General features: G+C 36.6%; 1 protein-coding gene across 1 annotated transcript in view; it reads left to right on the top strand.

The window, feature by feature from the left end:
• Positions 1 to 22,979, top strand: part of ACYP2 (acylphosphatase 2, muscle type) — a 45,709-nt gene extending 22,730 nt beyond the window's left edge. Inside the window, exon 4 of the mRNA XM_010574876.1 lies at positions 22,798 to 22,979. Coding sequence (XP_010573178.1) covers positions 22,798 to 22,912 — 115 coding nt within the window. The 3' untranslated portion in view covers positions 22,913 to 22,979. The remainder of the gene's footprint in view (positions 1 to 22,797) is intronic.
• Positions 22,980 to 23,313: the final 334 nt, after the last annotated feature.

Below are 23,313 nucleotides of genomic sequence, written 5' to 3'. Positions count from 1 at the left end.
AGCTATTTGTTTTGTTTTGTTATTCCAGATATATTTACTATTTCCAGAGCTTATCCTGAAGTCATCACTTGCTTCTGACTCATTGCGCAAAGGTTCCCTCAAGTCCTAAGTTTTCCTGAGTGAAAACAATCCTTTGGTCATATCTGCAACGTTGGAAACGGTTAGTTGTTTAATGATTAACATATTGAGTCCATGTCAAGCTAAGGAATCATATTTACTCATAAAGAATTAATCAGTCTTTGCGCCTACATCACAGAAATGAAGGTATTAAAGATCTTTTTCAGTTGTAAACTCTAAACCAAATCATGCAATCATTCTGCCTTTGTCTCTAACTTTTATACTTCACCTTATCCAAGGTTAGAAAAAGAACTTCTGCTTGACCAGCTAGCCTGTGCTCCTCTCCTTCTCGGTCTTGTCTTGAGTTTCTTTCCTAATTCTTTCGTTGGCTTTTATGATTCACTGCTAACGTATCATTTCTTCTCTTCTAGAAGCTACACTTCCTCAGTCACTAGTAAAATGTTTTTGACTCTGTGTAGCAATTTGAAAAAAACATTTAAAGGTGCTTGGAGGATTTGGTTCTCTTGTCATTTAAACATATATTTTTTTTTTTACTTATTTTAAATTCATCCTTGTTGATATGCAGCATAGGCTTTGTAGTTCAGTGTTTTCACACTAGATGTCAATCTACTTGCATATGTAGAAGTTGCTATGTATTTTTTGCCTTCTAGATATTTCTTTCACCAACTGCACTAGAAGAATCCTATTTTCCATCTACTTTGCAGGGGAGTCAATGCCACGAGAGAAGGGATGAATTTAAATATCAATTTTCTTTTGGTGGCTAATATTGAAGAACACTTCTTCCAAATAAGACAGCAATTTCGGGATTGCCAATTGTAATTAAAATCTTTGCTTTCACTAAAGCTGGTTGACAGCTTTAATTGAAAATGAAATTTCAACAACATGGAAGCAGAAGTTGGAAAGGCTTAGGTAGAAATATTTTTTCGAATTGCTGAACAGTAATTTAAATATACATATTAATATTTGTTGTTGATAGCTGTGTCTTGCTATTTCAACATTGTAGGTACTGAGTTTAGTAAAATGGCTGAATATTTGCGTGACTAGTCTCTTGTTGGCTGCATAAAACTTGTTTGCAAGAACAAATTCTTAGTTCCTAGAAAACGGAGGCTGCAAAAATATGAATTCTAAGCTAGAGGGAATCATAGATGTGTGCTTGTGTCACCCCATCTCTGTTCTGCTTGTTCTATTCCTGTAGCAGGCAGCGTGTTGAGGGATATAAGATGAGCCAAGTTAAACTTAGCAGGAACACTGCCATCATAACAGTGAGTAAGAGAGGGAAGCTTGAGTATGAAACATTTGGAAGTCTGAAAACATTGATTACAAACATACATACAATTAATCTTGTTTACTGTCTTGTATAAAAAAATGTATAATTCATAAAAATGTAGAGAAACTTGTTTCAGTGCTTATTTTTTAATCTCGTTGCGTCTTTTCAAATACCATTCTTGCAAGGTCTTATTGAAATGAAGATCTTTAAATTAAAGGAGGAACAGTGTGATATATTGTGGTGTGCTTGCAAAACACAATACAATTTCAGGCTGTCACGGATGGAGCGATGCACTTCACTCATAAGAGAGAAATAGCAATATGTTTATTGATATAAAAGAGCAATTTAACAAAGTTTAATAGTAAGTGTGACAGTGGTTTAACAAGGTTCGATTGCAAGGTTCACTTGATGCTTACTGCATAGAGGACAGGGTCAGACAAAACTGTCAGGGAGACCCTCCCATTGAGTCACGAGGTTCAGAAAGGACCCCATTGTGTTCTAAACCCTTTCTCAGAGGGCAGTTTAGGGCCAGCTGGATCCAGATTTAGTCCCAGACTTGGTCAACAGTTTATGTCTAAAGGATTATATGTGCACAATCAGTCCTTTATATGACTTCGCTAAGATTTCAAAGTTTAGCATGCTATTAATCACTTACTGAGAATCTGTTGAGGCAAGGAATCTCTCAACCTCGAGGAGTAACCTTGAGAGGCGTCCCTACTCAAGGGGAGATCCTGGTGTGCAGGAGACCTCAACGGGCCCTGGGCTATCCACTATTTATGGAGTAAGATAATTGACTCATAGTCATATTTGTATACTGACTACAGGTGTTAGGTTCTTCCAAATTTGGCTTGAGTCAGACATTGACCAGCACTGTGGTTAGGTGGATGAATTGTTCAAATTGGTCCCTGGCTATTGTGTTGTTATCTGTCTCCCCCAAATCCACTTTGAGACAGATGCAGCCATCATGACCAGACACATCCATTACAAATGCCACTGGTGGTTATCACTTGAGTGGGGTTATGGGAAATACAGGTCAGGTTAGGTGGAGCGCAGAACTACACAGGCTTACAGAAGCAAACATGACAAGAGGCATTTAAAGTCCATTTAACATGGTGTTCACCTACAAGCCAGGAGACACAAGTCTTAGCTCACATCTGTACTTATTTAAAGATGAATATTCTGGATGGAGGTGTCTGTGGCTGACTGAGATACTTAACTCCAGAGGAATCCTGAAATTTTTCAGTGATTTAGTAGTACTACTTTTGAAGAGGTAGGAGTATTAGGAAGAACAGAAACACTTACAAAATCAGTTTTAATAATTTTTCTGATACTATATCCTGCTTCTGCTGTATCTCTTTTTTTTTCTTCTGTTTTCATTTAAGAAATCATGGGGGGATGGGGAGAAGACGCTGTCTGAGAGGTATAATACTGTATGGAAGTCAGGTCCTCAGCACCAACCGTTGTACTCTACAAACCTGCTCTTGCTGGTCCCTGCTCCTGGCTAATGTAGGTGTAACCACCCTGTTTCTAGTTAGCCTGGTTTTTTTAGTACTTAAGTACCATTTACAAAAGCATCTCCCATTGTGTCATTGCAGAGCCATTAAGAGATTGGAAAACCTTTGAGACTGGCAGCAGTACAGGTAGAAGCCTCTGCCTCCCACTGTTTTTTCTATACACCTTAGGTAGTATTTTACTCTGAGTAACTGTTTAGAAGTGGAAATAATTGCTGCTATGAATGCTATTGGCAGGATTCAGTGAGTTACACTGAAGTTTCTAGTCACAGAGAAAGTAGCAGTGGTTGTAACAATGTAACTCCCTTTCTCATTGTGTTAACCTCTTTCATTGTGTTACAGCTCCAGTTTTAGTGGCAGACCTTCTCTGCCTCTTTTGAAAGAAGCTCGGTACATTTTTAGATACCACTAAAATAGCTAATTGGTCTAACAACTTGTGTAATATTTTTGACAAAGGTAAATGTGATTCAGTATGATACTGTTGCTGGTATGCTTTGTCATCTCAGCCATCCCGATCCTGGCTGGCTTCCAAAACTAGAGTTACCTCTTGTAAATGGCTGTGGAGGTTTTCCATGGGCAGGAGGGCCTGTCCGATGGACTGGAGCGCTCTGGCATCTCAAAGATATTGCGTATTGTTGCCCTCCACCTGAACTGCCTCTACTGATTGCAGCATGTCCCAGCTTAAACCCCAGAGTTTGAAAACTTTTTTTTTCTTCTAGTCAAGCAGTGTTTTAAATATGTTTTAATTAGTGTCTGTGTAAGATGAACTTGACCCTAGTTGGAAATATTCAACCAAATTATTTCCACCATGAAGGTGTCTTGCGTTATACTCTAATTCTGTCAGATTAAAACATTCAAATAACAGTAATACTGCCCTTAATATGCAGGAGTCTTGTTATAATTCAGGTGTATTAGTAGTGGTATATCAATGTAGGTAAAATTCTTCTTAAAGAAACATTGTATTGTTTTTTGCATGCCCCTACCTGTTTGGATTGGAGTTAATATTTTTGTATGTCTGAATAAATGAATAAAAGTTCCCATACTTTTAAGTTCAAATGCAATTATAAAGCGTATTAAACTAATTGCATTAACTATTGAATTCTTCAAAGCTTTCAGTGCTTTGTTTGGGGCAAAATAAATTACCCAATGTTTTTTTAATTTTGTAATACAGATAGGTATGTATCATTAATATAACTATTTTTCAACATTTTCCTATTTCTTTAAAAAATTGATGAGATTAAAAATTCCAAAAATCATTGAAGAACTAAGCTGGCCAATGTTTCTAGTGATTTGGAGATCTGATATATATTGTTTAGACATCAGTTTAAAAAGTGAAAGAATACATTCAACATTGCAGTAAAACAGAAAAGCCACACAGAGCATCATGGCTAGTTAAACTGGACTTTCATTTAGTGCATTTCATTCATTGATGCATTTCATTCATGCATCACCTCTGGTGTGAGCAACCAAAATGTGTAGTTGCACCTGACTTTGTGTTTGCACTGGGTTTATCATTGTAGTGAGTTGTGTCTGGGTGATCGCTGCCTACGTATGCTGACACAGAGAAGCCTTAGAGGCAGAATTGGAGAAGAATGAGTGTGAAGGCAAGATAGGGCCTAGTGCCAAGAGACAGGCCACACTGCTTCACATAATTATATAATAAACCTCAATAGCAATTTATAATGTAATTTCTTCATGTTGCCTATATGAAAATTATTTAAGAACTTTAAATATGCAGAGGCTTGAAGAAATTGTACTTCTTCATTATGAAGTTAATTGCAGATGAAGAGTGAGATGGACCTGAATTTCTTAAAGAACTCAATTAACTTTAACTTGTTAATTAATGTGTTTTCTTACAAGGTCAGAAAATCCTTTCAGCTCACAGCGGAAGAGCTGTAAGGTTAGGGAGGATGTATGACTTTGTGAATAAAAAGATTCATTGACTTTTAAGTTTAGAGTGGAATGCAGTCTCAACTGAGTGGCAGCATCTTTCATTATCTTATGTTATAATGAAGAACATTGGAATTTCACCAAATATATCCTTAACCAGAAAGTCATATTGGATCCATATTGCAAAGAACAAACTGCAATGTATGACATGAATAGAATAGAGTAAGTGAAAAGATGGGGAAAGGCAGAGGCGTTTATGTAACAATAGGTGACACAGGTCTCCGGCTGCATCCTTAAATATCTGTGTATCTTGCTGGGGTAATTTCAGGGACCATTAATGCTGTCCAACTGATGTTGCCTTGACTGCTTTACAATTTAGAATTATGAAGCTAAATACTTAAAATACTCCTGAAGTACCAGTCTGACATCATTACAGGTGCCCTGAACCAACCATACGAGGACGTAATTGAAACTAGATGCGAATGCAGGCTAGCTGGGAAGAGAAGTGAGAACTTCATCATGGCAATTTTAAGCTAAAGAAGGTATTTCTAGCAATGCCTGGTACTTCCAGGTACAACTGAAACTCTGATTGGAATTATTGTGCAGAAATATTTTCTTTAAAAGGAAGTATTTTAGCATTTCTGTTCTAAAATATTAAAAGGCCTTTTTGGTGCCTAATTCCACTTAGTAGCTTAAAATACTTTTGAACTTCTATAAAATAGGCTTGCTTTGGGATTTTTTGGTGGTTTACTTAAGTCCTCTTTTTTTGACTAGAGATTCCTGGAAGGTGTGTGGTAGAATGTAGTCTTCATAGTTATGCTTCATTTATTTTGTGTTGTTATTTCGTAGGGCTTAATATCAGTTGAAGAGACAACTTTACACACTGAGTCACCACTCCCAGGCAATGAACTGAACAGGGCCATTACTCTTACTTTGTAGCTGACCGATACCAACCCTATTTAAAAACTTTGCTAACCACCGCTGCTCTGAGAGCTCTTTCTAACCTATGGGGTGAGTGTAGAGTCACATGGACTGTATTGCCTGGATTCTGCTGCTAAAATAGTTATTGAATGTATATTATTTTAACATAAATTTGTCTCAAATACCTATTAAAAGTGGTGAATGTACATAAAGTAATAATTAATGAAAAATAATTAGCTTTAAAAAAAATTCTTTTGATCAGGTGGAATGATTTGTATCCTTTAGCCAGCATCTATCATGGAACAGTTTCACTATCTGAAAGAATTTAGCTGTAAGGGAAATGTTTTGCATGCCTTAGCAAACACAGTCTCTTCCAGAATTCACTGAGGTGTGCTAAAGAGCAGTAAATAAGTAATTGCTTGGGTCTTGGAATTGTCTTTAAAACTGATTTTACTTTAAAAAAGTATCAGGAAAGAGTGCAATTTGAATGTTACGTAGTAACATAAAACAGAGATTTAGGTGTTCTTTATCACATTTTATACAAAAATCCTCAGTTTAGAGCATGTTACTTTGGAGCAACCTTCAAAGTGATTTCTGTAGAAGCACATGAGTGATTCTGTTTGTGTCATTTGAAAGTGTACATAGTTCTTTGTTTCTCTTACTTCCACCTGTGAGCGTATGGATCAAAGTGAAGGCTTGTTCATCTTCACCTGTCACTTGATCTTCCATCATACACTGGACATGTTCTGTGTCAGGTTTTACGCTGATGTGAGACTTGACTGCACACCCTTTATTCCTGCCATCTACAAAGTACCCAGCAACTGAGTAACCTCATCAGGAGGTTTAAAGTGGTGTCCTCATTCTCCATAGACTTTTCTGCCAATGTTCATGCAGACTGTGGTCCTTTTGAGCATAATGGTGAAGACCAGAGGATATGAATGCTGATGTTCTGTCTTTAACTGTGCATATTTAGGCACACAATTATTGTTCATACTTACTTGCTCTATCTTTGCCGCATTTAATTCTGCTTAAAACAACTTCTTTTTTTTCCTCTGTGCTTTTTATTGGTAAGTAGTTCTCTATTCTGTCCGAAGTACCAATAGTTCATAAGGAAACATTGTGCCAGCTGCATCTTTGATGCACTAGCAAGGACCTGGGATTTTTGACTGTCAGAACTTTCTTGTGGAGCTAATGGCAAGCAACATAAGTTAAAAGCTGTGTTCACAGTGCTCAAGCTGCATGATGAAGTGTATATGTGGCAAGGTAGCCTTGATTTGTGAGAGTAACAGTAATAGAGATGGAGGAAGAACTGGAGGGACAAAAAGATTTTTCCACATATAAATGAATTGGAAAGCTACCCATTATTCTGAATTAAGTGCTCTTTGCATCCCCTTTAGCATCTATGTCTATGTTTGGGGCTGGTACCCAGCCAGGTTTCTATCAGAATTGTGTGGCTGTTCTGTTTAAACATAGCAACTTTGAACTGTTTATGGCTTGTTAAAACTACAGTCATGTAACCATTTTTGTCCCATATGCTCATAGTAAATGTAATTGTATTAAAACTATACATAGAGATCAAGGCCTGAATTGTTTATGCATAGTTTTCTGTTCCGGTAATTTGTTCTTCTTAGCATTCTCCCTGTTACATTTTTTTTTTTCCCCACTGTGTTTTTTCTTAATCTTGTTGGTAAGCGTTGTGTACATGTTTAAGGAAAAGGAAAAGTTACTATTTTCCACCAAGTGCCCTGTTGCTTCAGGGTTTTGTCTGTTTCCTAGTTGGTATTTGCTGGTCATACCAGTGGTGTATCAATTATATATCTGGGAAAAACGCATTACTTCTTATCCTACTAAAATCACTGTTTTGCATTTTGTGAAAGGTAAGAAACTGTCATCCCTTCATCCAGTTCTTGGATGCCGTCCAGCCTTTTGGATACATCAGTGCTGTGGTTTTGGAGAGAATCTGCTCTAGCAATTTGGAGTGAACTTTCTCTGTCTCCAGACACAGTGAGGGAGCAGCAGATAGGCCCAGCACTGTAACTCAGGTTTGAATGTATGGAGAGGAGTCTTAGGGTTTTTTTCTCTACCATTAATTACAATTTGATTAGTTGGGCAGGGTTTTTCTGGCTTTGTTTTTATCATTTTACTGCTGCTGTAAGAGCAAGGCAAAGCAGTAGATAGTAATATTTAATTAAATATTCTGAATATCAACCGTAATCATGTTGCTTTTTGTCTGGATTAAGAAGGGTGTTGCCTCTTCAAGTTCATACTGGATTCCTTTGCCCAAGAAGCTAAATCCAGATTTCATAAGCTATTATATTTAATCCTTGAGTTAGTTATATTGAGATATGCTTACCAGTTGTTTGGGTATATTTGTAATGGATTGGGCTTTTGGGTTAAATTCTTACAAGTGAATATCCTGAATAGGAAGCTATTTAAGTGGGTGGTTAGCTTTTATAGACCTTCACTGAACTGATTTTTAACATGTCTTGGAAATGAAGCACTGTTGATAGCTGAAATAAGAAACGGACCCTTCACTCTTTATGAATTTTGGGGCTTTGTCTTCCAGTTTTGGAAAGCTGAGTCATGAAAAAGGTCCAACAATTCAGACAAAAATGGGGTGGAAATAATTATTTTAAAGCTGAAATGTGGAGTGTTATCTATTTTGGGGGATAAAAAATTAAGAAAATGTGGTAGTATTTTTCTACATACTGTATCAGAATATATTGATAAATAAGCAAACTTGCAAGAAGGAATAAAGGTGGTTTCTGTCATTAAAGCAAAGGAGAATGAAAGAATAGAATTATTTGTACCATAGCAGTAAAATCTGTCAATACTTGAATTATGAACATTATGTACTCTTGTTTCCGTTGTTTAAGTAAACCAAAAAATATGTAGGCAAGACTGTAACATCCTGTGTTAAGTTTAAAGCCAAAACGGATGTACTGTTTTAATTCAATAAAAATCCTTTTTGCTGCTTTATATTGTAACAACAAAGTTGTTCTCTAATAAGAGTAGAGATACATTTTCTACTTGCAGGCACCTTCATAATAACTCTTACAGCTTTTCTACTTGAAATGCTATATTTGTGTCCTGTAATGAAGGAACAGGAGAGCCGAGTTAAATGTGGGAACTTTTAACTTGCAATACAGTGTTGTTGCTTTACTGATGCTACACAATATACACTGCGAATTTCGTAGAAGTGCAGGAGAGTTAGACATATGTTTTACTTTAATGAAAGTTCTGTGGCTAAATTCCCTGAGTCGACAACTGTGTACTGGATTGTTTATGACATTATACATGTTTAATTCTTAGAATCAGCATTACAAGTATTCACTGTCTAATGAATTTCTAGCAGAAGTCCTTGATTACTGGGTTTTGACATCTATTGACTTCTGAGTACCAGGATTTCCAGTCTCCTGGAGTTGTTTGGTGCTCCTAAATACTTTAGTGTGTAGTTTGGTATGTGTGTCCAAAAGCAAAATGTCCTCTGGTGGTTAAGATAGCATTGGTATTCAAGAGTTTGAAGTATGTTTTGACTGACCATAATCTTTGAAAATGCAGGTCTTTTGAATTGGAAACCTACATATATCTGAGAATATGTTCTATCTAGAAGTGCTATAGTAAGGATCTAGCTCTTTATATATTCTTGTCTACACTATGTATAATGCAGGTTTTGCCCCACGTAGGCTGTATCTACCTCTATTTACAGAGTACTAGCAGTTGTGTTACTCAGACATATTTGCATGTGTGTTTTTTAATGAAAATTGTCATAGAATACTAAGTTAATAATTTCTCCAAATACAGGAGAATGATTCAGTATGATGTCAGAAATGAAAATTTTACTTTGCATTTCTTGTATTTCCATACTACGTTGAACGAAATGGTGATCACACTGCTTGTTAGAGGTATAAAGGATGAAATTCTGATTCTGTGCCATTGGAAAGACTTCAGGGATTTCAGCAGGGTGAGAAATTCACACAACTGAGCTCTTTTCCTACAGAGAGTGCTCTGGTATGGTCATCTCCCTTCACTGGAAGCAGCATTGTTCCCAAAAGGAGTGGCAAGTAGTAAAAAGACAAATAAGAGTGCGTTATCTTACCTAGTACAGGTGGTGTAGCAGAGGACTTCTACAGGGGTGAAGTTATTCCCAAGTTATGTACTGAGGGAAGAAAGGGGGGTATTGGTTGTAGGGATGCAACCTGTAGGGTTAGGAGAAATGGTGAAATTAAGTGTTTGTCTGTTTTTCTCCTTTTACTGGTACACAGTTTGAGACCCTGGAATGTGACTTGCAGAAGTGGTGTGCACTGAGCTCCTTCCTGATCTCAGTTACATTTGTTTGGTCATGAAATTTGTCATATAATCATAAATATTCTTAAAAATCAGGCCTTGCTTATCTCAGAATGGGCATTCGAATTCCTGAAGGCTTTTAGTGTCTTTATCTGCAGCCAAATCTGTGGTCTAGCCACCCTTTTCATCCTGAGTTTCATTGCAGCTGTTGTAATGTGAAGTTCATATTTAACTGATATGATTTATGTCGTGTTTGGAGTATTTCTTCTGGACAACAGGGAAGCTGGAGCATACTCTTGTTTTTTATAAAGTGCACGATGACATGAACTGTTCTGACAATTCTGCAAAATTATTATTTTAGAACAGCTCCCCCTAATCATATACTGCTTATGTTTGTAAGCTTGCATAACTCTTTGTCCTAAATTAATAGTTTTGTTTTGCTTCTAAGGTCATGGTGTTGCAAAAATGGAAAACATCTTTTATTCTCTGTGCACTTGTAAATGGCCGAACAAACCTTTGTGAGCAAATTCAAAGAGCATCAGTGCGTGCCTTTCGAGAGGTTTTATTCTAGGAAACCTGCCAGTCATTAATGCCAGCATTTCAACTCTCTGCCCTTGGAAATCTTTGTCACTTGAAGTACCAAGTAACTCAAAGGTTTTTTTGAAATTAGTTATTTTAAATACTTTAGTTACTTCTTCACTTTAAGAAAGTATTAACTTTGGACTGTATTCCTGAATCCCTTCTTAATTTAGTGCATTTTAGCACAGTTGAGTCAGGAATGTTACAGTTAACAAGGAAAGGGCCAAAACCTGCCCACAGGTGATCACCATCACACCATGACCATCACAGGAAATGCTGAGTCAGGAAAGACATAATGCAGCTGAGCATCTGTGACTATACCAGTGAATTATCCCATTTCCATGAATTCTGTTGGAAAGCCCTTTCTGTGGGGTGCATGCAAGCTTTGTAGTGGAAAACAAAATTTGTTTCAAAGTGGTGAGTCATGACTAGCCTGGTAGCATTCACTACTCATCTTTTTGTGCATTAATGAGGCACTGGTAATTAGCTATAAAACCCAGGTTTGTCAAGCATATATTAATGAAGTATTTGTACATAACAAATTTCAGTAAAATTAGCTGCTAGTGAAATTAGTGCGTTTCTGGGATTTTTCTATAGTTCTTAATTCACATTACAAAACCTACATAGTCCCTAGCAGCAGTCTACAGCGTGAAAGTGATCAGAAACAGATCTGTCTGCTTTAACTGTCCAGGCAGAATAAAATTTCAAAAAAGGGGGAAGGGAAAGAAAGAAATGGAATAAATTACAGAAAACAAATGAGATGTTTGATACTTTTTGACAGCGCCTGAAGCTTGAGGGAAAGATGAAAAAATGGGAAGATTTATGAGTTTAGGAACACAGTTATACTTTGCCAGTAATCCTCTTCTTACCAAGCGTTTCACACAATATCAAAACCCTTTGTATATTAAGAAATAACAACATATTACACTTACTCTGCTGTTATAATCTACCTTTGTGAGAGACAGTAGTTAGGTGGCATTGCCTGAGCAATGCTTTTGAAAATCTAATAGTTTACATGCTCAATTATATACATGAAAAATGCAGAAAGCTGATTTCATCTAACTCTTACTGCTTATTTTTAAAATGTCTTAGTGTTTCATTATTAAAGCATGCATTCTTAGCTCATTGCCCACAGTCCTTCTGAAAATGTGTTTTTAAACAATTAAATGAAAACCAAACAAGTTTATTTGGACTAGAAAATATTGAAGAGAAACTCAGATTTAGCTAGGTGTTACCCATGTCAAAGGAATATGAAGTTATCCTAAAAAAGAGATAAATATGTTTTCTAAAATGGAAATTCTTTGCAGTGGAGAATACTGCCCAGCTCACTGCACATTTAGAGAATTGGGCCTGTTAACATGTTGACCCAAAACACCTTCTTTCCAGACTTGCCTCCTGATGCACATTTCTGCTCTGGCAGCTTACATCACATGAAGCATAAGTGACAAAAATTTTCCATTGTGCAAGACAAGATGCTCATTAATAGTTAACAATGCCTCTTTGGAAGGAATACTTGAAAATAATATGGGCCAATCATCTTCCAAAGATGGTTTCCTTGGTTTAGGCCTTTTTCAGGTGTTTGTTTCTTGTAAGTAGTCGTAGATCTTTGTTTAAATTTCATAAAAACAGAGGTCAAGTCTCTCACTGTGCTCATTAGAAGTGTTACTGTTGACTTCAGTAGAAATAAGATGCTGTCTTCAGTAGAATTCTGCTTTTATTCTAGTTTTTGAAGTTTGAAGCTCTCAATAACAAAAAAATGTACTGCTAAAGGGCAGATTCTAATGAGTCAGCAGGAAGATGTCCAAAACTAATGGAAAGTTTAGGAGGAAAGATCAAGTCCATTATCCTCATAATAATAATTAAAAAAAAAAAAATCAGTAAATCTGCTGGTTTGCTTTCTCTAAGTGGTGACTTTAAGCAGGATGTACCATAGTTGACTAGAGAAGGTAATAGTTTAGGATTTCCAGTCTGGGCTTATTTTTGTAGGAAGAAGATGGGTTTTTTTCCAGAAAGAAATCTCTATTTCTTGATTCATTTTATCACTGCCGCAAATAAACAGGAAAAAGTTTTTACAGAAATAGTCTGAAATCAGGTTTAATAAAAATATGTACAGCACAGGAACCACTGAATAGCAAACAACATGTATCAGATCTTATTTCAATAAATATTAAAAGCCTTGTTTAAAAGAACAAATTTTTTTATACAAAGAAGCATTGAACCAAAATACATGTTCATGCTCTGATAGCTTCCTTAAGTAGCTCGGAGCTTTGATGTTAAGTGTGTTTATTTCTACTAAGTGAGTATATTCATGACAGCTTATACACCACAGAAATGGACTTTACCATAGGTGTGCTTACAGCACTGTTGCAGCTCACATGAATTGGTCTTTTTTTTTTCCTATCGAGCTTTTCGTGATATTAATAGAAAGTATAAATCCTAACAATTAGAGATGTTACAAAGCTGATTTGAATAATGTAGACATATAGGAAATCAAGTAGCCTATGGCTGAGAATTATTTTTGGTTCTCTTATTCAAGATCTCAGCTGATATATCTAAGACACCTCCTATGGGAGTAGTTTGGGATCATGACTTGAAAGGCTTCTTTAGATGATATATTTAATACCCACCTGCAAAGATGGCCTGTGGCATTTATGGACTTAAAACCAAAGTGCCCACAAGTGAAATGATAAATTTATGGAACTTATAAAGCCAGTAGAGAAAAACAATCTTTATATTAGGTCTTTCAAGAATGGTATTTTTAATGTATATGAAGTCGTAAGAAAAACATCATAAAGAAGTAATATGTTAAAAGAATGAAAATCATTTTCTTACTTTAAATGAAATACAACTCTTTGGGATGTGGCAATATGGAAGACGTCACTTCCATAAAGTCTGCCTGCCCTTCTGTAAGGGACAGCATGCCAGAAGCTTCGCACATCTCACTTTTGTGCCTCTGCTGCCTTAGGCTGTTTGCTGTGTCTGGAGACTTGCCTCAAGGCAGATGAGACAGGCTAGACTTTGGGAAGTATATGACTGCTTTTAAATACAAGATCTGTTTCTGTTGTTTATGGAAACAATAAATATGTAACAACAAATCCTAGTTCTTGGTAACAAATCTAATCAATTGCAAAAGGGATTTTATTTCTGGGGAATATTGTATATACATCTTGTATACCATGGGTACAATGTTACCTTCCTTGTAAACATACCATGCTGGGTTCACCTCAAGCGTGTTCTGGTGTGCTGGAAACCATAAATAGCTCTTGTTGAATAAAGAGTGTAATAGTTGTAACATATCCTTATGTTAATCTTTTGCTTCCTCCTTAGTAGCTATATTTATAATGGAAAAAAGAAATACAGCATTATGACAGTAAGTCTTGACAAAGTCCAAATTGTCTCATTGTGTAAAATTTAAGTAGACTATTAGCTAGTATCATCTACTTAGTGTTTTTCTGAACAGTTGTGCTGTCTGGTATAACATTATTAAAACATTTTCCTGATCTTTTAATTCTTATACTAAAATGTCTACTATTTCATATCACAGTTGCTTTAAAAAAACCTCCTTGAGATTGCAGGTTAAAAAGATGGGTGTAGCTGCTTCCTTTGAAAGTGTGCAATTTAAATTACCATATTAAATCATGTAGTGTAAAGTCAGTTGAAAAAATGGAGCTCCACTAGCTGAATGCTTAATAAGAAAATTTAAAAACACTTTTGCAAGCTATAGATAAAAATAAAATTCTCTGTTGTTGCATATTTTTCTGTCAACAACATCTACTTCTATAGAGGCTAGACACCATATGTGTTGCTGTTATCCTTTCTTTAAAGGTAATTTTTTAAGTCCCAACATATATTAATCAGTTGGCCTAATAGCAAGAAGAAAATGTATGTGAAATGCCAACATATCGAAGTAAGTATTTCAGCTTAAAATTGTTTTGGCTGAGATTTTTGTGATAATCTCAGAAGTGGGTTTTGTTTTCACTATAAAAATGGGCAGGCAGATATTCTGTGCGTACGAAAGCAATTGTACATGCACTTCAGCGTGAGGAACAGCTGGATGACTAACTACCTAATCTGTGCTCACATGTGGATGCTTATATAAGGTACTTTGATAGAAACAAGTCACTCATGCATGTTTTGAAGTGAGCCAACCTGCAGTATTCAAACAATGGTATTCTAGGAAAAGGTAAATTCAGGTACAGTCACTGCAATGCTGGAAATATTAAATATTCTCACTCAGACTTGCACAGTGCTCTATAACATAATGCTTTAAAAATGGTGATGCTTCCCTTTTAAGATCTCTTTTTTTTTTTAATTGGAAAGGGCCAGTTTGCAACTTCTCAGTGAGTCTTCCTGGTTTTCAGTCTTTTAGCTATCCAAAGTACTTGCAAAGTAAAGGAGACTTTTGAGGAAAATAGTAAGAATCCCAGTGATGCTTGAAGGAATTCACTGTGTTTTGGTGTGGCATTGTTTTTAGTTATTGCATAATAAATTAATCTGTATTTTTTTGTGTAAATCTGTCTTCTGAGAATCACCTAGAGGATACAGGAAGCATGGTAGTTATGGGGATTGGTCCTCGTATGGTTTTATGTCTTTCTCCCTTGCTGAACCTCATTACCAGAGAACAGAAAAGTGTTGTCTTTCAAATTCTTGACTGCATTTGTCATCTGCGGTTTTCTATCTTATTTGAATGCTTTCTTGGACTGTGGATGCATGTTGGTTTGATATGAATTCTCCAACTGGATGGCTGTAACTCGGGTCTCTTTACTGTAGTGTCTGTTTTACCAGGCTCTATAATGAAATGGACTTTAAGTAAAATTGAATTGGCCAAAGTGTCATGATTCATTATGGTCTTCCAATAGGGTTGCTTTGAAATAGCCACGGTAAGGGTTTAATTAATATTCTCAGGTACAAAATTGATGGTCAGAGGCAACAGTATTTTTCTCTTTGTTCAACTCTAACACAGCCATTTGTTTTAAATATAGTTTATGTGGGTGATGGGTGCTAACCAGTTTCTAAGCATTAGAACTAGCTTTTCTTTTCCAGAAGCCTGAGTTGTTACACTAACAGCAACAGTTCCTCCTCATCTAAGCTTCCTGTTTCCTTAGATTTAATAGATGTGGAATGAGAAATAACTTTCAATTGCATTCTGTGCAGTGGAGTAGGGTTAGCCAAAATTCCTAGTCTGCCTTGTGAGCCAAATTGTACCCTGTAGAGGCAGATGTATTACAAGGAAAAAATACAATAGGCCTTTTTGCTGCTTCTGGCTCTCTGCTATGTTTATTGCTTTGGGAAGATAGGACACAAGCTTAATAGGAAATTCTCTTTTGTCTTGTACTTTCTGTAGGTCAGTGTGGACATAAAAGCTGTTTTGAGTTACTGAAATGGCTGAATTTGGTTTTACTTTTCATTTACTTCTTTACTCTGTTGGAACAAATTTCTGCAACATTGCTTAGTTTTTTCTGATAAGATCTATGAAAGAAGCCAAATGTGACTTGCCTAACATGGTTTAAAGAGACATATTCTGATAACTTTTTAATAAAAATATACTTCTTATGATCCCATGTTTAAATAAGTTATTAAATTCTACTTGAAGTTGACCAAAATTAATAGGAAAATGCACAACAGATCTTTGCATTGTATACAAGAACAAAACAATTTCATACTTGGTTTCATTCATTCTGGGATAATTCCTCCTCTTTAAGGTGTGAAGGCATTTAACATAGATCAGATATGAATAACAAAATAAATTTGAGGTACATAGAGTCAAATTCTGTGCTAATACAAACTACTAATGATCATTTTTACAATAAAAAATCTTGCTGATAACATACACAATGTGATGAAGATTAACATACAAGTAATTTTTCTCAGGTTTGTAAATAGAAATGTGACACCAAAATACGTATTTGAAGCTTATGCCGTCTTGTGTCACACAATACCTTTAATGTATCAGATTCTGCTAATGTGCCCTTGCTGTTGATGTTACTTTCAAATAGTACCTCAAAGAAAAGCTCATCATGTATTCTCTAGAGAAACGCTGGCCTTGAGTGCAGCAGGGTTTGACAGAAAAGGAAGAAATATAAACAAATTAACAACATTTGTCTGACAGCTGTGTTTAAAAATACAAAGCCAAACACTAGTTATGCTTAAATATCTTTCTTCCTTTCTAAAACAGTTACAGAACTTCTGCTAAATATCCAACAGGCCAAGAAATTCCTGTTGTCATGGTGCCCAGAGCAGCTAGTGAACAGGCAGCAGCAGTGGTGCAGTCCTCCCTGCACCTCCAGGCTCCAGCTCTATTCTGGGGCACTGTGCCTACGCCTGAGCAGGTTGCTTCATTTCTAGCCCACCCACTTGTTGGCCTGTATCCTTAGACTGCTGGTGGCTTTCTCTTTTTTTTTTTTTTGTTTTAATCCTCTGAAGTAGCCTGTCGCTTGGCTTTGATTTGGTGGACTGTGGTGGGGTCATCCTAATAAATGTGCTAAAATTCCCCTCCCTTGCACTCTGCATTGTTTTCCCTCTACTGCTTCCCTCCTTCCTTTTGCAGGTACGTATATGCAAATGGCATGGACATGTAATTAAGTGCAGACATTTGATCCTGACATAGTGTGGACTGCTGCCAGCAGTGATTTTGGTGGTGTATCAGGCAGCAGGCACAACAGTCTAAAAACCACCCTTTGCCAGGGGCAATTGCAACAGTTTCCGTGGCAGCTTGGAAGCCCCTTGAGCGCAGAGCTCTCTACAGGCAGCAGCTTTTTGGGTCAGGTGGCTTCAGGTTTTTACTCCAAGCTACAGACTAGTTTTGAGAGCTAAAAAATTACAATGAAGAGAGGATGAAGGCCAGTAGGAGCAAGTTGACTGTACATATTGTATATATTGAGTCCTCTTGACCTTATCCTGCATGAAAATATTAGTAATTCTTCCCAGGATTCTCCCCAGGATCCCTCATGTATTGTCTTCAGAACCTGTTTTCTCCACCTTACTAAGGCGTTGATTGCTTTTGCTAAAGTTAAAATGCTAAATGTGTTTTTTTCAGGCCACACTATGATTCAAATCATGTCAAACAAAAGTATTTTCAAACACTTCTGTTACTAAGTTTTTTATCCTTCCTGCTAGTTTTTTCACAACGTGGAACCTTATACGTTTTATTTCCAGTTTCCTATTTTACTATTAGGCTTCTGCAGCAGGAACAGAGCTGTAGGGGCAACAGAATGGCTCTACAGTAAACTGAGAGGTGTTTTTACTATACAGGCTACTAGACACTTTACCTAGATATGAATTTCAGGTTTATAAAAACAAAGGTTTTAGGTAAAATATTGCTAGCCCTTATGATTCTAGAGAAAAGCTTGAAAACCATGGCTAAAGTTCTTCCCAAAAGCTCAGAAGCCAGACACCAATGAAAAAGAATTCCACATTTCTTCTGCAAACATTTAAATATCAGGATTTTGGAAAACTTGACAGTATTGTTTCAGAATACAACAACATTTTGGAGGTATTTTATAAATATTTGCAATTCTAGTCTATACGCTGTCACAGATGTAAATACAATCTTCAAAAAGCAACATTCTCTTCAGTATTTTATCTTAAACAAAGGGAAATAAAGTGTAAATAATCCAGTGCCTTTATTTTCTCTCCCTCTAAATAAAAGCACACATTTCTTTTGTTCCACTGTAAGTGACACTGTGGTTAAGGTGAGGAAAAACAAACACATTCCTAAACTGTGCCTAGCTCACCAAGTATTAATGCTGTAGGTAATTTTCAGGTCCATTTCTAGCACTATAAACTGTAAATTACTCCAATCTCAGGATAAAATATTTTGGCTTTTTGTATACAGTAAATGAACTATTGTGGAAGCATCCCATGTGTATCAATGATTCAATACAGAGTCTAGCACAGGAAAAATGCATTGTTTGTTTATATGGTTGTTTGGCATGCCTGCTGTGTAAAGGTGCAGAAAGGCCTGTTTCTTCCTGTATCAGAGTTACTTTTTCTTTATCAAAGTACGAAGATATTTCAGTCAGAGAATAGTGCCAACCGAGCCATTTATTTTAGAGAAATCTGTTTTATAACGTAGGCTTCAGTTAAAAAAAAAAAAAAAAAGTTATTCAGGGAAATCAAAGTTACTGTTCTGCCGGTAGTATTCAAAGTGTGGTGCTTTTTAGGGCTGTGCTAGTGTTATCTTGTATTACAGAGGAGGCAAGGCTCCTTAAATAACATTTCCAGAAAACTCTTCAGATTTGACCTGGTCGGGGTTTCATTCCGATTAGTTAACAGGTAGGCATGTGTGCCTCATTTTGCAAGACAGATGCCTGCTTGGAATACTGTACACAGCCAGGCAATTTCTGTGAGGATCTAAATCAGGATGGTGCAAACCCAGCTCTTTAGATGTTGTTTTCCAATAATATGTTGAACAGAAAGAGCCCAGTTGCCTAGGTAACAAGCCAGAGTCACTGAGCAAGGTTCATTTTAGTTAATGAAATGATAAAAGGAAAAGAATGATGGATCCAGTTGTTCTAAACTGCTACCATGAATATGGAGATAGAGAAAAAAGTGTGTGTTTAAGGTCAGCAGGGAAGCTGTTTCAGGCAGGCTGTCCTAACTGGGCCAAGGAAGTAAAACCCAGAACGGTGAGAAAATCAGTGTGCTCTGAGTGGCTTCACTAACAATGCCTGGAGTGCCAGATGTGCTTGGGAATGCTGTTTAGGTTTGTTTTGGGGTATTTTCGTGAGCAGCCCTGCCCAGATGTGGCAGTTGGGGTGAATGGGGCCTGGTTGTGGGGGACATCTGAGGGGTGAGGGGTGGTTACTGGCTGTGAGGCTGTGGAGAAGCTTCCAGAAGGAGGTGGGCAGCGCACACCAGCAACAGCCAATTGTCAGGTGCCACCTGTCTGAATGAACCAATCAGCTGGGTGTTCTTAGCCCTGTAGCAGAGGGCGGGAGGAGTGTGCTAGGAGAGCTGCACACCCCGAGGAGAGACCTAGGGCGCTGGCCTGCCTGGGTTCTCCCCTGGACAGGGAGGTTGTGTAACTTGTAAATCTGTGATTAAAGTGTGTCTGAGTCGATCTAGTCCCCACACTGCCAGTTTGGTTTAGAACAGTGCAATTGGAGCACGGCCAAGAGCGGTTGCATGGCCGTGCAGTACTTGAGAAATAAAACATGGTAGGAAATGGCTGTTTGGAGATTAGCTCTTGTTCCAGACTCATTGAAGCAGTGTAGCTTTAGAAATACATCCTTTAAAATTGAAGAGTAAGCTATATACTGTCCTGTCACAGACTAAAGGAATGTCCTTGTTTGATTCAGACATACCCCATGTGACAAGCGAGGTGGAGGCTTTCTCACTTCTGAAGAGAAGTGGGTAGCAGCAGTGAATTTTAAAATGGAGGCTATAAATGGCAAGCTAAAACTCCAAGTGCTAGTAATTGCAGCTAATCTCTTGCACACATTGGGTTATCTGAAATTCATGGCATGTGAAAGAAAATGAAGAAGGCTGAGTGAAGCAAGAGGAGGATACAGAACCTTTTCTTACCTCAGGTCTATTGATCTGAATACTAGTGAAAGTTAAAACCATTTTAAAAATACTACCCTTACCAAAGATATTAGAGATGACATTTTTCTGCTCTGTAGATAAATGAGGAAACAACTATAAATGTCTAATGCTTTTAGCAAATACTGATTTCCTGCTTTCTTAGCTTGCAAAAAACATGCTGCTTCATAGTGTTCAGTGAATAGTCTGTCACTTGAGCAAAGTGAGGGAAGATCAATGAAGTCCTATGGCAAAGTATTAGCATCTTAGTGAAGAACTGAGCCCCTGTATTCATATAAATCGCAGGTAGGGAGCAGTTCTGTAACACTTCCTTCCCTACCTCCTGCATTAAATAAGGAGTAAAATGCATGTATCCTATAAAGAGTTTCTATGGAGCTGGATTATTTAATTGGATTTTCATAATTTGTGCTTTATCCTTATTCATGTGAGTATACGGAGCTGACAACAAATAAAGTTTGCTCTGTGCAAAGTTTGCAGAGTTACTTTCTTCATGCAGTGGAACTTGGGAATTGGAAGCAGCCGTGGATGAATTTTGGTCTTATGTACAGTTCTGAAGGCTGGGCAAGGAATATATGTCTCTTGGTTTTGTCTAGGACAAGCTCACCTTTAAAATGAGAAGAAGCAAAGTCTGTTCACTTGTGGATATCACATTAGTCTTCTAAAAATAATACAGATTTGTTTTAAGTAATTCAGTATTTCAAATACATGTTCTTTTTTCTCACTTAAGTACTTTTCTGCTAAATAAACAAGGGGCTTTTCAGATTTTTCATAATATGGAGCAAAATGGACTGGTCTATTACTAGGCTTCTTTCCTTCTGTTGAAATATCTGGTCTGCCTTTAAGGTTCCAGTGCAGAGTGGAAAGTTGGGTTCTCCTGTTTCACTCATGTACTCCTATTCCTGTGTTATACTCCTTACTGGAAAGGCTTCATCTCCTAAAACAGGCGAGAAGGGAGGTTGTTCACAACCTGAAGCAAAGAACAAGAGGTGTGAAGATGTGTAAACATCCGACAAATATTTATTATTTTAATTGCTGTATACTAAATTAAGGCTTGTCACACTTTGAACATGAGATAGCCATACCTGGTTTGTGTTTGCTAGGCAGTCTTTCAATACAGAGCCTCTATTTTAGCAATCAAATAGGAAGGGGCTCACATAGCTCTTCAGCACTGCAAGTCTATAATCCACCAAGCATATTCCTAGGGTTATATTTCAAAATACATGAGTACTAGGACATACCTGCTTTCTTAAAAAAGTATTAAGGATATATACTTCTTCATAATCAAGAGACTGTGTGTGGAGTTTAAAGACCAAGGTTAGTTGCATAGGTCCTGAATACAGGTTTGGAACTGTCCGTGCTAGTGATGAGACCAATCTTACGAAGGACTAGCACAGTTTGGAGAAAATTACTTGTCTCTGATAACCAGCTAAAGACATTTGAGATGTTTTGCAGTGGTACATTGTGTCAGAAATTGGCTTAAAAAAACCCAACACAACAACAAAAAAACCCCAACTAACCAAAAAAACCCTCTTGCCACATAGGGTCTCTAACAAGATACATCTCTGTATCTCGGGTGTGTTTTATTTACTGGCTTACAACAAGCAATCTCTAGGCACAATTTTCATTACAAAGTCATCAAAATTAAGTCTCGCTGCAAGAACATTGCGTTTTACAATGCTCAGTGTGATTTTTTTCAATGGATTAATTAACATAGCTGTTAAGACATAACTTTTATGGTCTTCAAATTGAAATTTAAATGAATAATGATATATTTTTTAATACTAATCACAGTTAGGTATCTATACCAGTTTATGCATCATTAAAATTATAAAAAGTAATTGTGTGGAAATATTTCTCCTTAAATATGGTACACTAAAATACTTTCTCTTTCCTAGTTCTGAAACTTTAGTACAACAGAAGATACTGATAAAAGTATTTTCTGTAAATAAACCTCTCTGGAAGCGGTGTCGTCTGCTGCACTTCAAGTGTTTGTGCTCCTGCTTTTATCATACAATAGTTTTCACTACTGTGACTTCACAAATTACTGCAGGATACAAATATAGTGGGTGTGTGTGTAGGAGCAGCCATTGCGCTGTCAGCTTCCAGCCTTGATTACCTTATGGTAATCTGTGTTCAGTACTATTTTCTAGTGTGCTGTGGAAGAAGGCAAGCACCAGCATAATTAAAGATTGGATTGTAATGCAAATACCTGCAAAATCATCACATAAGAATGAAGAATGCCTGCATAAAATTCAGTATTATTACAATGTAGTATTGCTTTGTGACATCACTTTGATTTTGTTTGCTTTATGTCTTTTTGCTGGTTTTGAACTTACTCATTTTTGTTTCAGTTTCCATTTCTTTTAGTTGTCAGAAAAGGGTAAACTGGCTATTAGAATTCTTTCTTCATAATATTTTTCAATTGGAAGGGTTTTTAGGTGCTTGCTAAAAGTATAGTCTTGAATCTGTAAAGCTAATACATATCTATTTTAATGCTATTAATAAGCACTTAAAAAGGATTATTGAAGTAAATCTGCTTTAGCCTTTAGTCATGTGTGTTTTTATGTAATATTCTGTAATAACTTCTTGACATATTGACACAACTTAAATAGTTTTTTTCCTTTTAAATGAGAAAAGGAGAGAAAACAGAGAAGAACTAAACATATTCTTTATATGCTAACCTTACTTTTTTATATGCTAACCTTATTACTTTTCTTGCAGGAAATCCTGGCTGAGTAAAGTTGGAAGCCCAAGTTCTCGCATAGATCGAACAAATTTTTCCAATGAAAAGGAGATTTCCAAGCTTGACTTCTCAGGATTTAGCACTAGATACTAATAGAAGAAAACATCACTAAGCACAAAACCATGACGTTTCTGCTGCATGATATTTTTTGTGCCTCCATAAAATGTCACAAGAGTATTTGGATGATTTCTGTACTAGAGATAAACATAAATGGTCCCTGTTCACATGAAGTAAGAATTCTTAGTTGCTGTATTAGACATTTTACACCATGACTGTCAATATTTAATATCTAAAATGCTAATATCTAATTTATTGCATCTTGAAAGCTGGATAAATGGTTAAAAGTGCCAGTGATCATTTGTGCACAATGAGACTTGTTATATATAACCACATGGCACGTAATCTTTACACTGTGATTCATGTTTTACATGCAAAATAATTAATGTATGTTCTACTGTTCGTAACCTCACCAAAAATACTTAACTATAGAGCTG

Source organism: Haliaeetus leucocephalus, unplaced genomic scaffold (genome assembly GCF_000737465.1).
Source record: "Haliaeetus leucocephalus isolate CR32 unplaced genomic scaffold, Haliaeetus_leucocephalus-4.0 Scaffold450, whole genome shotgun sequence".
Lineage (NCBI taxonomy): Eukaryota > Metazoa > Chordata > Aves > Accipitriformes > Accipitridae > Haliaeetus > Haliaeetus leucocephalus.
This window is presented reverse-complemented; position numbering and strand designations above follow the sequence as displayed.